This window comes from Pseudonaja textilis, chromosome 3 (genome assembly GCF_049901715.1).
Source record: "Pseudonaja textilis isolate UNSWEBS1 chromosome 3, rPseTex1.2, whole genome shotgun sequence".
NCBI classification, from domain to species: Eukaryota; Metazoa; Chordata; class Lepidosauria; order Squamata; family Elapidae; genus Pseudonaja; species Pseudonaja textilis.
The window spans coordinates 101,540,284-101,556,476 of record NC_141992.1 but is presented as its reverse complement, the minus strand read 5'-3'; the positions used below and the strand labels follow the sequence as shown (position 1 = coordinate 101,556,476).

Below are 16,193 nucleotides of genomic sequence, written 5' to 3'. Positions count from 1 at the left end.
ACCCCTATGGCCGGAACGCTTAAACCGACACTTGAAGTACTTACACGGAACACTAAGGCTGTAGGATTACTTCCGGCGGGTGAAATCTGATGGGGTGGAGTGCTGCCTAGAGACAGTTTCCGGCACCAGTGAGAACTGTGGGAATGATTGCGGCTGTGGTGGTCGGGAAGGTCCTGCGTTCCTCCCACCCCCTACAAAAGATACTGTGCAGAGTCCCTGCCGATACATGGCATTTCCTTGCAACGGCTTCTGGGCTTGCTGCCGCTGGAATTCAGAATAAGCTCCATTATCTTCCACCCGGGAGGTCAGTTTCCAGGGTTGGCCGTGCTTGTGCTTTGGGGAGGCTGTAAAAGAATCATTGGGGAGAAAAGATGGGGCGAGACCCTGGGCTGAAGGGCATGCTGAAATTTAACATTAGAAACACTCAGCAAAAATAAATCAGATCCACGTCATGTACAGTTGTTTTCCCCCAGATAGCTGCCTTTTTTCAAGGTACCTCAAGCAGGATCAGGAGATCTCCGGGATAGTGGTGTTTAAATATTAAATAAATCCTGTAGTAGTTGATCACTTTCCGGGGAAACAGTATTGGTTGCATACCACTTTGAAAAGGAAATCTCTGCTTTGCTCGTATAATTTATCAGCTATCATCAGTAGAGCTCCATACTTACCCCTTCGCCAACCATGTGAAGATAATGGCCACGCCCCATATCTTTTTAAAGGTCTTGTTGGGGGGGATGGAAAAGGTTAAGTGAATGAACTTCCAATGAAATACAAGAAGAAATACTGGACATGTGCCTAACTTGCTGGGGAGGGATTGTGGGGGAGGGAATGAATGTAATTGCATGAACAATATCTGGCAGAGAGACTCCCAACTGTCATAACAGATCTTTTGGATCAAAAGCAGGCATTAAGAAGCATTCATTTTGAGTTGGTAAATACATCTGCCTTTTTTTATCCAATGTCCAGTCTGTTATATTCACTGATTTAGATAGCCCTTTGTATGTGCTTTGCTCTCTGAAACTAAGGATGATGTTCAGTGTCATCTTTTGGAAGTGTTATGTGGTATCTAAACTATTCCAGGTGAACAAATATTTATTTCAATGCGGATGACAAGAACAATGATGGGTTTTTTAGAGGAGCCATTTCACATTCTTTGCAATTTATTTATAGGCATCTGGATGATAAGGTCATCAAACTTGCTGTTTTCAGTGGATAAAATGAGTTGAAGGCAAGGATTATTGATTATTAGGCTTCTGTTGTACCTCTGTTTTATCACAGGGTGAGTGATTAATCTTGCCTTTTAATTTCAGATTTATCCATATAATGACAACTGAACAAATATTTGTTTTATATGTTGGAATAAGTATACATTTTTATTTTAGAATACAGTTTTAAAGTCCAGTTGTTTATGCACAGTCCAGTGTCTGTTCATCAGATTAAATTATGCTTATATAAGATAAAGCTAGAATTAAACATAGATTTAGTATAGTTGCAGTAGTGGCAGAATCAGTTGCGAAAAAATATGAATAGGTGGAAATTGTTAACAATACTTATCTTAGAGTTTAAATCTGATCAGTTCTTAAATATATAACAAACTATTTTAGTTGTCTTTTTGTTACATAGTTTTGTTTTTATTCTTTGCCCAGGGTCAGCAATAATTTAAAGACTTCTCTTTGCAGTGCATGGACACAAAACCAATGCGCAGGTAATTAAAATACTTAAGTAGATTGAATTGTGACATCATACTAAATTATGTTTTATAATCAATGTACAGAATCTAGATCAGGGTTGGACTAGATGACCTACAATGTACCTTCCAATTCTGTTAATCTGTATCTATTAGACAACAGTACTTTAAAGCTTTTCATTTGTCCTGTTTTCCTCTGAGAACAGTGGTCTACTACAGTTGCCACTGCATTTTGGAAAGACAGAATGATGCAGAAATGAGTGATCTACAACTAACTTCTCATGGCTTTTGAATCACAGCTGTCAGTATCTTTCACAGTTGGTTATGACTTTTGAGACTGCAGAAGCATTATTAAGTTGCCTATCCCCATTTAAATGCTTCTGTGTATCCTCTACATTTAAATTTTGCATCTGTGTCATTTAATAGTTGGCAGCATTTGGTCAATCTTGTTTGGTCTTGGAACCTAATAAGTTAGGCCTGGTTAGTACTCGGATGGGAGATCATCTGGGAATTCTTGGACTGTAAACTAGATTGGGAACTAAAATGCTGGAAGAATAAAATGAGAAATTATACTGGGAAATATCCACGAGGTTTGCTTTAAAGGTTGGTTTTTACTAATTCTTACCTATGTATCTGCATAATAATTGGTTTAACTTAACAGCTATTTACATGCCTTCATGTACAATAATCATTTAATTAGTAATCTGATCTAAGTTACTGAGGTTAAAACTTGAATATGCAACAGCTATCTAAAATAGGATAATGGATAAGATATAGAAAACATTTAAATAAAGCTCACCTGATTTACCTTCTGGGTAGCTGATTCAACAATATTTTACTTAAAACAACTTTGACTTCGGGTATCAGAAATACCAAGTGTCAGGGTCACACATTGAACAAAGCTGCAATATATTTGGCTTTGGGATGCATGTAAACATTGCCACTATGTATTGTTAAATAAACCATGGATACATCTTGACTTCTTTTCCCTTACCCATGTCTTTTTGTACTTTGATTTATATAGGGCGTTCAGGAAAAATTTGCTTCTCTTTTTACAGAAAATTTAGAGAGCCCATTAAAACTGTGTCACTTTCCTTTTTGAGGAAGGATACTCATTGTACTAGTTTCTTTTTTTGACCATTTTATAAATTGCAAACATCCCATGGATCCACTTTGGTTTTATATTGTTTCTTAGTCTTTTTCTAACTTGAGATGTTATGAATAGATTTTTTAAAATCAAATTCTACTTTTTCAAATTATAAACATACAAGTCAGAAAACAAATATTTTAACTGAAATCTAAGTATCCATCAAACAGCAGTTTATCGTCTGCTCAATTTGATGACAACTCAAGCACTTTATGACAAGTTAAGATATAGTACATAAAGTTGAACAATATTATGTCCTATTAGTATCAGTGTATTGTATTTTCAAGTAATTCTACAAGCATTGGAAATAATGTGAAATAACTATAAAACAGTCCCCAGATTCCCTCCCATTGTATTGGATTCTATGTTAAAAATCAAGGAAATTCAATAATTAAAATATACATCTCATCTTAATTATAGATATATTTTTTGAAGTTTGAATGTCTTGAAAAAAAACTAGAAGCTTTTTTAAAAAGAAAGAACTCTGATAGCCCAAATTGCTCATTTCTGTTTGGCTTTTTAATGTTTTCACATAGCATTGGCTCTTTGGATTCTACAAGAAAATCTGGTATTACATCCATTTTGTTTCCAGCTACAATAGGTACACTTTCCCTTTTAATAAAGAGGTCTATAAATAGCTACGTTACTGTTTTTTCATTGTTGAATTACTTCTATCAAAAACTTGTCAGGATGAAGTTTCTTATGACACTTTTCTTTCCTTTATAATTTAATAAATTCTTGTCCACTTCATGTTTTTGGTGTAATCTTTTCTATCCAATGGTCTCACTGCTTTGCTACTTTATTAGGTGTACAAGTAATCGAGCAGGTGAAACCGGAATGGATGTAACAAGCCGTTGCACTCTTGGAGATCCCAACAAACTACCAGAAGGAGTGCCACAACCTGCTCGCATGCCTTACATCTCAGACAAGCACCCTCGCCAAACATTGGAGGTTATCAATTTGTTGCGTAAGCACCGGGAGCTGTGTGATGTGGTGCTGGTTGTGGGGGCCAAAAAAATCTATGCCCATCGAGTCATCCTATCAGCCTGCAGCCCCTACTTTCGAGCAATGTTCACAGGAGAACTTGCAGAAAGCCGGCAGACTGAGGTGGTGATCAGAGACATTGATGAAAGAGCCATGGAACTACTTATTGACTTTGCATATACTTCCCAAATTACAGTAGAAGAGGGCAATGTTCAGACCTTACTGCCAGCTGCTTGCCTTCTCCAACTAGCTGAGATCCAAGAAGCCTGCTGTGAGTTTCTGAAAAGACAGTTGGATCCTTCCAATTGCCTTGGCATTCGAGCATTTGCTGATACTCATTCTTGCCGTGAACTTCTTAGAATTGCTGATAAATTCACTCAGCATAATTTTCAAGAGGTGAGTAACCCTATAGTTAAAATCTGTTCAATATATGCATTGAAAGTAAGTGGCAACATGAACTGTACCGAAGTAGGTGAAGGTTCATTGTTTTTTGAACAGTCTTCAGCATTAGAAGAAAACAAAGCAAAACCAACTTCTCTTCAATTACAAGTTTCATCTAACAAAAATAGACATGAGCTAAAAATCTTTATTCCACATACTGTTAGCAAAGGTTTTTCATGTAGGGATTCTGTGGATTCCTTTATTTTTTCCTTATGTTCTTTATTTTTAGCTACTTACTATCTGTAATACGGTTGTATTACTTTATTATGGGTGAACACTGAAATTTGTTTTCCTCATTTATTTCAAAACATTTCGTTGTATTTTATTTGTTGAATCTAATGTTTGAACTTTTTTTACTTTAATTGAAAGAAAATGTGACAATTACTCAAAATGAATGTGACATAATAGGGGTAGATGACTTTGTATTGTAATTTTTTTAAAATTTAAATTGTATATACTATTCTGCATAGACCAATCCTTAAAACTGCATGCATCTTGCAAGTCTAAAAATTTTAAACATTCTCATATTATGGTAACCTGTTTTTCTTTTTGATATTGCTCACTATAAATATCATAAATGTTTTGGAGCAGAACAAATGTATCTTGACTGAGAACAATTATAGATTTTTCATTTGGGGGAATTCCTCAATTTTTATTAACTTGAGAAAGAGAGTTATGTAGAATTGGTTGATAGAGTGCTACACTAAGAGTACAGAAAAAACACTTGCTATAATATTGTATTTTGATGGAAACTAATACTACTACTACTAAGTGAAAATAATATTCTTTGAACAATAATTTTACAACCATAAGGAAATAACCCAGAACATTGCTCTGGGGCCATATGTAGCTGAATGGCTCTGCTTATTTTAAAATCTTATTATAGGTGATGGAAAGTGAAGAATTCATGCTGCTTCCAGCCAATCAGCTTATTGACATCATTTCCAGTGATGAACTCAATGTCCGGAGCGAAGAACAAGTCTTCAATGCAGTCATGGCTTGGGTCAAATACAGCATTCAAGAGAGGCGCCCTCAGCTTCCTCAAGTACATCCCAAATACATTTCTTACATGATTGCACATATGCAAATGTGCTATTTTGCAGGATATGCATTTCTTTATTACTTATTTACAGTGCTGTTGTTTGTTAATATGAACAAAAAAAAGAGTAGTTTGATAATGTATCAGAATGTGAAATAGCAATTCATTCAACCTTATTCTCTATGAGGCAATACCCAAAGCTCTGAGTCCACACTTAATTTGATCATTGGAGCTTGCTAAGTCTGCCGAAGTAGGAGAGCATCAAATTTTTAATCCATTGCTGTTGATTGACAGGTTTTGCAACATGTCCGCTTGCCACTGCTTAGTCCAAAGTTTTTGGTGGGCACAGTTGGCTCTGATCCCCTCATTAAAAGTGATGAAGAATGTAGGTAAGTCTTTACTAACAAATATCCTAATATAAAATTGTGAAGTTGTTCTGTTAAAAATTATTATGAGTCTATAGCACTTTTTAATGTTTTCTTTCTTAAGACTTGCTTATTATAAAAACATGTTTATCTTTGACATCTTTTCTATCAACAAATACTGTACATATGTAGACCAAAATATGCATTTCTTGTACCCTGAGAAGATCAATAAAAACTGGCATGGTGTTTCTTCAAGAAAACTAACATTTTCAGACAGTAAATGTAAAAAGGAAAACTTTTCAGAATGTAAAGATTGAAAAATACTCAGCTGGCAAAATGCTGTGCTCCATCTTTCAATATAAAGCAATACCATCAATATTAATAATTATATTTCAGATTAGCTGTACTAATTTTTCCTTGGGTTGTGTTTTAATTTATTTGTAGGGATTTAGTAGATGAAGCTAAGAACTACCTGCTGTTGCCCCAAGAACGACCACTGATGCAGGGTCCTAGAACTCGACCACGCAAACCCATCCGTTGTGGAGAGGTGCTCTTTGCAGGTATGCATACATGTCTATAGTTCTCAGCATTTTTGTTAGTTGTGAAGAGCCTTTGCTTTCTTCCTAAATCCCAAGAAATCCCTTGTGTTTTTCTTACTTGGGAAAAAATATAAGACTATGGTGTGATGCAAAATTCACAATGTGTCTTACAAAATGCAGGTTCCTCAGAAATTTGAAAGTAGGCTAAAAAAGAGGAAAAGCATAGCCAAAAGAGTTATAGTAACAAAAGTAAAAGTGATCTGGCTGTGTTACCTTGAAATCCTGCAATAAAAGAAAATATAAAAGGCAGAATAGTAGATAGAACTAATACATTTTGGAATACACATTATTTGCTGCATATGGTTTCCTGCATTGTGGTTGATGTGCCTTTTAAATTTTCTCACTTATACTCATGCACATAACTTCTTATAGCCCTACAGAGAGACGAGAATCTTTTTTTGTGTGTTTTATAATGCAGAGGTCACAGGGGAATCCCCCTAGTTCCATAAGTGAAGGTGGCTGGAAGGGAGAGCCACCTGGTCCTGGTATACAGGCAGGAATTTATCAGTGGACAGAAACATACCAGTCAATGCAGTTAAGACAGTAGATAAAAACTGCCACCCTTTTGTCCCCCTGGTCACTGTTGCACTTATATCTAAAATATAGTAGAACCTCTGGTCATGAATGCTTCTGATCATGATCAAATTGGGTTCCAACCAAAAAATCACTTTCTTTTTTCACGGCTGATTTCCCCTTTTGCACCATTTTTTTTTTGTAAGCGCCAAATTTCCAAAATTGGGTTCGGGTCACAACCAAATTGGGTTGCAACCAAAGTTATGGAACGAATTATGGTCGTGATCAGAGGTTCTACTGTATGTTGGCTCACTCATGAGTCCTCACTGCCCTTTGCATGTTCCTGTATAGTCAGAATGAGGAGATCCACAACCACCATTCAGAATCACAACTTAGATTCTTACCTACAGAATCCTGGACTTGCTCCTGTTGAGTCCACAAGAGGATAAAGGACAAAAGCAGAGACAGGTCAGGGGTATGCCAAATGCAGATTCTCTACTTTCCTGACCTTCCGATCCTGTCGTCTAGGCCAGGCTGTTGTGGGAAACATGCCCACTTAAGTAAGGAATCAAAGCTTTTGCAGCTAGGTGCAACTAAATATTTATCTATATCCACCTTTATTTTTACAAATAAGGTAGAGACATATCTGACACACGTTACCCTTTTTCCCACAATTCTGAGGTGGGTTGGGCTGAGTGACTGGCCCAAAGTCACCTAGGTGGCTTTTATGGCTAAGGCAGAACTTGAACTTTACTAGCTCCTCTAAATTGTATCCCTATTTTGCTCATCAAGGGAAAGATAACAATCTTGTTTCCGTTACCTGTTTTTCTCTCCTCCAGGGTCATCAGACGTTGCCTTCTGGGTATAATATGCGCTTTAGAGGCATGTGTGTGTGCATTTGTGTGTTTATGCATATGTATGTATACAAAATACCTTACTCCCACACTCCATATGTCTAATTATAGTCTGCCATTTTACTGTCTCCCAATTTGATTTTCTCAGTGGGTGGCTGGTGTAGTGGAGATGCAATTTCCAGTGTTGAGCGCTATGATCCTCAAACAAATGAGTGGCGGATGGTGGCTTCCATGAGCAAAAGACGATGTGGTGTTGGAGTTAGTGTCTTGGATGATCTTCTTTATGCAGTAGGAGGACATGATGGTTCTTCCTATCTAAATAGTGTAGAAAGGTAAGTTCTAGGTTAATCACATAAAGCATAAGCTCTTCAGTGTGTGCTTGCTAACGTTATAGCAATGATTGATTGATTTAAGGGATAAATAAATAATGTATTTAATGGAAAAGCAAGATATATATCATAAGTCATAATATCTGAGACTTGGGAACAGTGACAGTGTGTTGTGGTTTTATTCCTTTACCCAGAGGAAGTTTCAGTTAGTGCTGGAGGGGAGATAAACTCCAAGCTCCTGTTTTGTGGGGGTCCTCGAGACTCAACTCTCTCATCTTTTCTATTTAACATCTATATGAAGCCATTGGGTGAGTTTATGTAGTGGCATGGGATTGGCTATCACCATTATGTGGATAGTACCAGTTGTATATCACAACCCCAGGCCAAACAAGTCTATGTCGTGGCGTATGGAGACTGTTAAAGTCTGGATAAAAGGTTCAGTCTCAGCCATTGGGAACACTTTTTAAGATCATCATGCTAATTACTAATTATATTCCAATATACTACTTAATAGATATGATGTAGAAATTATCTTCACATGGCTTTTGTAATATTAAACTGACTCAGGATTTTTCTTTCCTTTCAAAAAATAAAAAAATAAAAATACAGGTAGTCAACACATGACCACAATTGAGCCCAAAATTTCTATTGCTAAGTGAGACAGTTGTTCAGTCAATTTTGCCCCATTTTAGTACTTTCTTTCGCCACAATCGTTAAGTGAATCATTGCAGTTAAGTTAGTAACATGGTTGTCAAGTGAATCCGGCTTCCCCTTTAACTTGGCTTGGCAGAAGGTCGCAAACAATGATCACCTGACTCTGCAACCATCATAAACAAGGAACAATTGCTAACTATCTAAATGGTGATCATGTGACCATGGGGATGCTGCAATGGTCATAAGCATGAAAAATGGTCATAAATCACTTTTTTCAGTGCCATTGTAACTTTGAACGGTCACTAAATGAACGAGGGGTATTTGTATAGGGATTTTAGATTGCTTTGAAAATAGTAATAGGGAGTCTATGCCCCGTTTTCAGACTAAAAACAAGCTGTGCAGTTTCGTCTCACTGTACAAAACCCTTAATGTAATCCCAGAAGTTTGCTTTGTAAAACAGTAGAGAAACAAGCCAAAGAAACAAATCCAGATCTTGCCACACTAACCTGAAAAAGTAAAATCAGAAAATTGTAACTTGGATCATGTGGGTGACAAGAGCCTGCCAATTTGGCAACATCTTTCCTCCATCCCTGCCCCCACATACATATATAAATACAGCTCTTAGATAACAGATTTCTCCACTCTGTGGCTTACATTGATACAATATTCAGTTTAAAAATATAAGCAATCTTAGGATCAATGACAAATTAGCATTAAAAGCAGCAGTTTAAATTCAGCTCATAAGCAGGACCATATCTTAAAAATCATGAATAATCCAGTGAGAATTATATATGTATCAGGGAATGAAGGTTTTCAAAAGAAACAAAAAGAATTTCACCTCCGTCCTCTCTTCTCCCTCTTCTGGACTGAATCAGAAATACTACTCTGAACAAAGTTTTGCTTTTAGTCCAGGTGAACTCTTAACAATATAGATGAAAAACACAAGTTTCAAGTGAAAAAAATACAGAACTCATAAGAAAAGGAGTGAGAACTTACAAGATGATTACCATGAAGACCTGAAATATATCTTTCTTTTCCAGATATGATCCAAAAACCAATCAGTGGAGCAGCGATGTGGCACCTACCAGCACCTGCAGAACCAGTGTTGGAGTGGCAGTACTTGGTGGATATCTGTATGCTGTAGGTGGTCAGGATGGTGTTTCCTGTCTTAACATCGTTGAAAGGTATTTTAAAAATCAACTTGGAAACAGAGTTCCTTCAGGAAGATAGCAGAATTACTTTTACTGGCAGTGAGATGTTTCCTTCTTTTTGTTTCAGATATGATCCAAAAGAAAACAAATGGACTCGTGTAGCTTCCATGAGTACTAGGCGACTTGGGGTGGCCGTGGCTGTATTAGGGGGTTTCCTGTATGCTGTTGGAGGCTCTGATGGGACATCACCTCTGAACACAGGTATTTCCCATAGAAGCTCAATTTACTTACATACCTTTGTTGCTCAGGGTCATTGAACAATGAAACAATTGTTATCAGTGTTACTGAGAAAAAATGAACCTATAACACAGCAGGAAAGATTAGTTTTTTTACCAAGTTGTTATACCTCATTTATTCTTTTGTAAGTAGATTGGTTGTCTCTATCTAATAGACAGATTTTCCAGATAATTCATTTGAGAATTTTGAATAAGAGTGATTAAGTTCCTCGGGATTAAAAAGCTTGTGTAGGATAGGATAATTAAATAGAACTAATTTTTAGTTAGTATATATCCAGATTTGAGAAATATGTGCAAGCTACATTTTTAACACTCTTCTGTGTTGCTTGAAACATCTGATGGGCTACCAATATAAACTGAATACTGAATTAGATTATAGTTTGATAATTATCAATATCTCATCTGTTCTCCTGATTATTCTTTTGCTACAATTTGTTGATATGGGGGAGGTGGATTTAGATTGTGTTTTGCTATTGTCAGATGTCTTTATTGTTTGACCAGTATCATAAAAACCATCCACAGTGGAACGCTACAATCCCCAGGAGAATCGCTGGCATACAATTGCACCTATGGGAACTCGACGTAAGCACCTAGGGTGTGCCGTGTATCAAGATATGATCTATGCTGTGGGAGGCAGAGATGATACTACGGAACTTAGCAGTGCTGAGCGATATAATCCCAGAACTAACCAGTGGTCTCCTGTGGTAGCGATGACATCACGCCGTAGTGGGGTAAGGTCTTTGGTTGGTTGACTGCGATTTCTCCATATCATGATTAGACTGCCCAGTATTGAGACCCAGTAGTAAGAGGAGTGCAAAAGTTGCAATTAAAAAGTTAGAATTTGGAAAAGGAAAAGGTAGCACAGTATTGAACTTAGAACCCTAGCTCCATGTTGATATGCAATATAATAATTATTTATAAAGTATCAGATTACACAGTATAAGATCATTTTTAATGGGAGATCTTTGGATACTGTATGTTACAGTATAAATGAAACTTAAGCAATAACATGAACTGTGCAATGTTACTATTCCAAGTGTTTTAAGTGTGCATGAAAATAATTACAGCTAGTCCTTGACCTATGACCATTGGGTCAGCGACCATTCAAGGTTATAATAGCACTGGATGAATGGTGGTTATAACCACTTCATTGAGATCTGGCCATCCCAGCATCCTGCGGTCATGTGAATGCAGTGTAGGCACTTGACACCTTTTGTACCTTTTGAATGGTTGCCAGGTGCCCTACAGTCAGGCATCACTGTTTGCAATCTTCCCTGCCATCCTCTCCAGAAAGTAAATGAGAAAGCCAGCAGGGAAGGTTACAAGTCATTGGGGTAAGTCTCCCCAACCTGTCTTTCTGCATTTGTGCCATGTCAACCATTTGAGCATCTTTGTGAATCCTCCACAACCCTTGCTGCACCTCCTTCACACCATTGCACACCCAACCTGCACCTATTTTCTGACTGTTCCTTGCACATTTCCCCAATCTGTGCTGTTTCATGTAGTCTTGTACCTTCCTCAACGCATCCCTTTGCACCTTAACCAATCAGTGTTCATTGTGCTCCTTGAGCTGCACATCTGTTGCACATCCCCTTATGTAGACTGCTTGACCTGCACCACACCCCTCATACATCCTAGTACCCTCTCATTTCCTCTCGCACACAGCAACGAGTGATCTACTAACCTGCCAACCTGGAACTTGCAACTTCCTGTCTGCTTTTCCATTGACTTTGGTTGTGGGGAGCCAGCAAGTTGCCTTGTCTAATGACCGTAGGATTCAGTTAATAATGGCAATGGGACTGCAGGAACTGCCATCACTACACTTGCAATTTAGAACACTGAACATCAAAAATTTGTACTGTAGCATTCTTGCTTATGTAATTAACAGAAATATTTTTATTTATCTACATCCCACCTTTATTATTTTGATAAGTAATTCAAGGCAGCAAATGTTACTAATATTTCTTCCTCCTCCCATTTCCCCCACTACAACTCATGAGGTGAGTTGGACTGAGAGTGAATAACCTAACCATTACATCAAACATAACCACTAGACCAGACTTAATTATCTCTTAGGTTGGACTTGCTGTAGTGAATGGACAACTAATGGCCGTGGGAGGCTTTGATGGCACAACATATTTGAAGACTATTGAGGTGTTTGATCCCGATGCCAACACATGGAGGTAAACCAGATTTTGAACAGTGATAAGCAGGGCATAAGTCACACTGTATTTATTTCACCATGTTATCTCTCTGATGTATAATCAGCCCCTGAAAATAATGGGTTAGTTCACAAACAAACTATAATCTATGGCAGGGACCTCCAACTGTTCCAGCTTTGTGGATCGATGGGGTGGGGGGGAGGGGAGAGAGATGGTTCCGCAGAAGCAGTTGGCGTGCGTAAGCTCCGTTTACACAAGTACATGCACCCACTGCTCAGAGAAATGGAGTTTCACGCGTGCATAAGCGTACCAACTGTCCTTGTCCTATTGTTTCTTTTATTTTTCTTATATGTATCCATGTATTCATCACTACGTTTATACTTATACCTATTATCTTGTAAGCAATTGACAAATCAAATCAAATCAAAATAAATAAAATAAAAATATGAAATTAGGTTTAGATTAGAGGATCTACATTAATACAGAAATTCAAAACAGTACCAGGTTTTAGAGTAACTGGTCATAAAGAATGAGTTCTATTCACATCAAGTTAATAAATAGATAAATGAGTAAAATAATTTCCCAGGGCAAGAATTAACATTCTTTTATCACTTATACCTGTTAACTGTGTTCTTAGAAAATCAATACAGACTAGTTGGCAGCATAACAAAATTAACAGATGTAAAAAAGTTAAAACTGAAGTGCAGACCAGAAAGGTAAAAAACTAAAAGGACAATGTTAAGTCATTTGTCTTCTTGCTGATAGACATTCGCAGATATTGAAGATTTTACCTTAAATAAAATGTGCAGAAAGATCTCAGACACAGATACCTTTAACTTGGTATATGCAAGGTATATTCATTCTAAATTTAAAAATATTCTGTTAATCAAATTGTATGAGGAAAATCTGAGAACATGCAAGAGATGTTATTAGTTTACCAACTGCATTGTAGCATATATGAGCATGAGTGTTACTTTTTTCTTAACTTATTCCCAACTTTTTAGCTTTGCCCAAACTTTTAACTAATTCATAGACGAATGCAAGAAAATAACTTCTTAAAAAAGAAAAGCGAACCTTCAATTTATCAAACATATTGACACCTTAAGTTTGTTCAATAAACCTTGATTAATCATGGCTTAACATGTGTTCTAATCACAGTGTATAAAATCATGTGTGCTTTGATTAATTAATAAGGTGTAATCAATAACTGATCTTCTAAAATAATTTAAAATTTGCCTGGAAAAACCAACGTTTTTGCTAAAAAAATTCTTATTCAATATGGCATTTCATCTGGTTTTATGGTTTTAATACATTTTTATTATTGCAATTTATTTCATCCAGATTTTAATAATTTTATTCATCATAGTAAGTAAATAAAATTAGAATTAAAAATGTAACATTTATGAGAATATGATGAAAAACCTCATGAACTTCTTACACAAGCTCGTTGACTTATAAGCATCATGTAAATTTCCATGCATCTAATATAAATTGACTTTGTGTCTCATTTTCTAATTTAATTATTTTTAGAATCCTCAGTTTTAGACTTTTCAGCAGTCTTATCTCTGATTCATATACATTTTGTTATAGAAGAATAAGCATACCATTTCTTCTGCAGGCTGTATGGAGGAATGAACTATCGTCGACTTGGAGGTGGTGTGGGAGTTATCAAAATGACACACTGCGAATCCCATATATGGTAAAAAGCCAAAGGGAAAATTTAGCTTGTTTCCTCATTCCAACTGAAACGTTTGTGTTAGGTAACTTAAGAACCTTTCAAGACTCTAGTAAAATGAGATCACTTATGTTCTTGCTGTGCCTCTTCCTTTGGAACTGCAGTGGATATTCAAACGTTTGCTCTCTTCTCTGCTACAATTAAGGAAGAACATGCTACCCAACTGCAGAAAACTCCCTGGAACAGTAATTTCCTTGTCTTTATCTTCCTATCCTAATATAATCTTTCTGTTGGAACTGGAATCCACTGTTACGTCAAGCATTGTCTAAGATCCCAGATATATGTGAGTTCTTTCAAAGAGGTGAACCTGTGTGAAGAAGTGACAAGCTGTAAGAGCAATGTTTATATAAACATCATTTGCCTTGATCAGAAAGTATGTAATAAAGCCAGATGGTCTTCTGCATCTGTCTTGTTGTAAAGAAAATAGCATACAACCTAACCCTAACCCTACTCATTTCAGCAGGATGAGTGATAGATTTTAAAACACATTGTACTGATAATATTGAACAGTTTTCTTAAATCTGAGACTTACTCCATTTAATTCATTACACATACACACACACACACAAGCACAGCTGTTAAATAAGGGTATACGTGTTACTTAGAAAATTGCAACAAGTACAAAGTATTGCAAATTCATGATCTAGTTATTGGAACAAGAAATAGGAATATGGAACTTTTAGCACAATTTATTAGTTGGTTTCCACAAAACTAAACAGAAGCAATTCAGGAATCCAGATCTACTTTTATTTAGTGCCATTAATTTTACTGAAATGAGTGTGACTCTTAGATGCATTTCACTGTTGGCATGGTGGGAACATTTCTCTAATACCCAAACACAAATCTGGACAGTAATCTTGCAGTATGGGTTAAAGAAAGGGGAAAAAGTATCCTTAATAATTAATAGGAAATAAAATAAATTCCCACTTTAGCCTCAGGTACTATGCTTATTCTGCTTTAAATGCCTGAATTTCTGGATTCTAAAGTATAAGAAGGCCAGCCTTACTACTCTTCTGAAAGAAGTGATTAGAACATTAGGACTTTCAGTTTAGCTTTTCATATTTATCCTTAAGATGTAGTTTTATTCTATTGGGAGGGAGGGGGTTAGGAGCCTTTATGAAAATTGGATTGTAAAAATATATTTATTACAACTGTGCCAGCATTGCAGCTGAATCAGATGCAGGATATCTATGTACAGCTTATACCTGAATTGGGTGACAACAATTCTTAATTTGATACATCCCACCACACTAGCCAGTTCTTGTAATTCCAAAAGCCAAAAAAGAATGGATGAACTGCTTTGATCTTGGTGGATTATAACCACTGGGAAAAACCAAGTGACACTGAAGTGTCCTGTTTCACCTTTATAAGAAACAACTTTGTTTATAAACTCAAGCATCTTCAATGTCTATTATATCTATTCATAAATTGGGATGGGGTAGAGAATCACAAATCAAATTTGGGGAGACATTACTTGAGATAAAACCTTTTACCCTAGAGGTTGGCATTCTTGTGTTTACATATTAAACATTTGCACCTTTATGAAGAAAAAGTATTCTGTAAACAATTGTTTACATATCATGCTTTTTCTAGCATGTTAACTTGTATAGTGTTATTAAATAAAATCTGTGTGAGTATTATATTCTCTCATGATTCCTGTATTTGCCAAATTTATATTGTAATACTCAAAGAATTTTGTTTATTCTAGATATGAATTTTTACATAGGTCAGTTGATATATGTACTCTCAGTAAACTTTTCTTTTGTATATTTTCTTTTTTCATTAGTAGTGTTATGCTATTGTAATAGACAAGAATTTCAGGAAACCTAAAAGGATTGAAAACTAAGTTGTCCCCAGTTATTTAAGAAAATTTATATGGTCTTACTTTCAATTACTCCAGACAACTTCCAACAATAAAAAACACAACATATAAAATCAATCACAACAGTCCCACCCCACCCTGGTGGCAACAACAATCAAACAAGCCATTTGATGGGCTCCATCCTGCTCTGGGCTTGCTGGACCCATTGGCAAAACCAGGTCTTCAGGGCATTATGAAAGAGTGTCAAAGTGGAGTTGAATCTTATCTCTGTAGGTATGATGTTCCATAGGGAGGGAGCCACCATGGAGAAAGCCCTTCTTGGTCCCTCTAGATGGACCTCCTTAGGAGAAAGGACCCATTGCATTCCCTGCCTCTCCAGGAAAAGATAGCCTTTGAAATAACTTCACCCCAAGCC

General features: G+C 36.5%; 1 protein-coding gene across 4 annotated transcripts; it reads left to right on the top strand.

The window, feature by feature from the left end:
• Positions 1 to 86: 86 nt before the first annotated feature.
• Positions 87 to 15,596, top strand: KLHL20 (kelch like family member 20). 4 transcript variants are annotated; one of them, XM_026703359.2, is made up of 13 exons: positions 87 to 304; positions 1,171 to 1,279; positions 1,647 to 1,705; positions 3,641 to 4,214; positions 5,146 to 5,304; positions 5,593 to 5,687; positions 6,108 to 6,223; positions 7,778 to 7,961; positions 9,653 to 9,796; positions 9,864 to 10,024; positions 10,582 to 10,790; positions 12,136 to 12,242; positions 13,840 to 15,596. In XM_026703359.2, exons 3-13 carry the CDS (start codon positions 1,683 to 1,685, stop codon positions 13,922 to 13,924), a joined length of 1,857 nt encoding a protein of 618 aa, XP_026559144.1. In that variant the 5' UTR covers positions 87 to 304; positions 1,171 to 1,279; positions 1,647 to 1,682; the 3' UTR covers positions 13,925 to 15,596. The 4 variants fall into 4 exon arrangements, with proteins under 4 accessions (XP_026559144.1, XP_026559145.1, XP_087786611.1 ...); XM_026703360.2 differs by having other exon boundaries at positions 97 to 304; positions 9,891 to 10,024; XM_087930485.1 differs by lacking the exon at positions 1,171 to 1,279 and having other exon boundaries at positions 109 to 304; positions 9,891 to 10,024.
• The last annotated feature ends 597 nt before the right edge of the window (positions 15,597 to 16,193 follow it).

Coding starts and splice junctions, on each gene's coding strand:
- KLHL20 (XM_026703359.2), top strand. CDS start 1,683: ATGGACACAAAACCAATGCGCAG. Junction 1,706..3,640: donor GACACAAAACCAATGCGCAG/GTAATTAAAATA, acceptor CTACTTTATTAG/GTGTACAAGTAATCGAGCAG. Junction 5,305..5,592: donor GGCGCCCTCAGCTTCCTCAA/GTACATCCCAAA, acceptor GTTGATTGACAG/GTTTTGCAACATGTCCGCTT.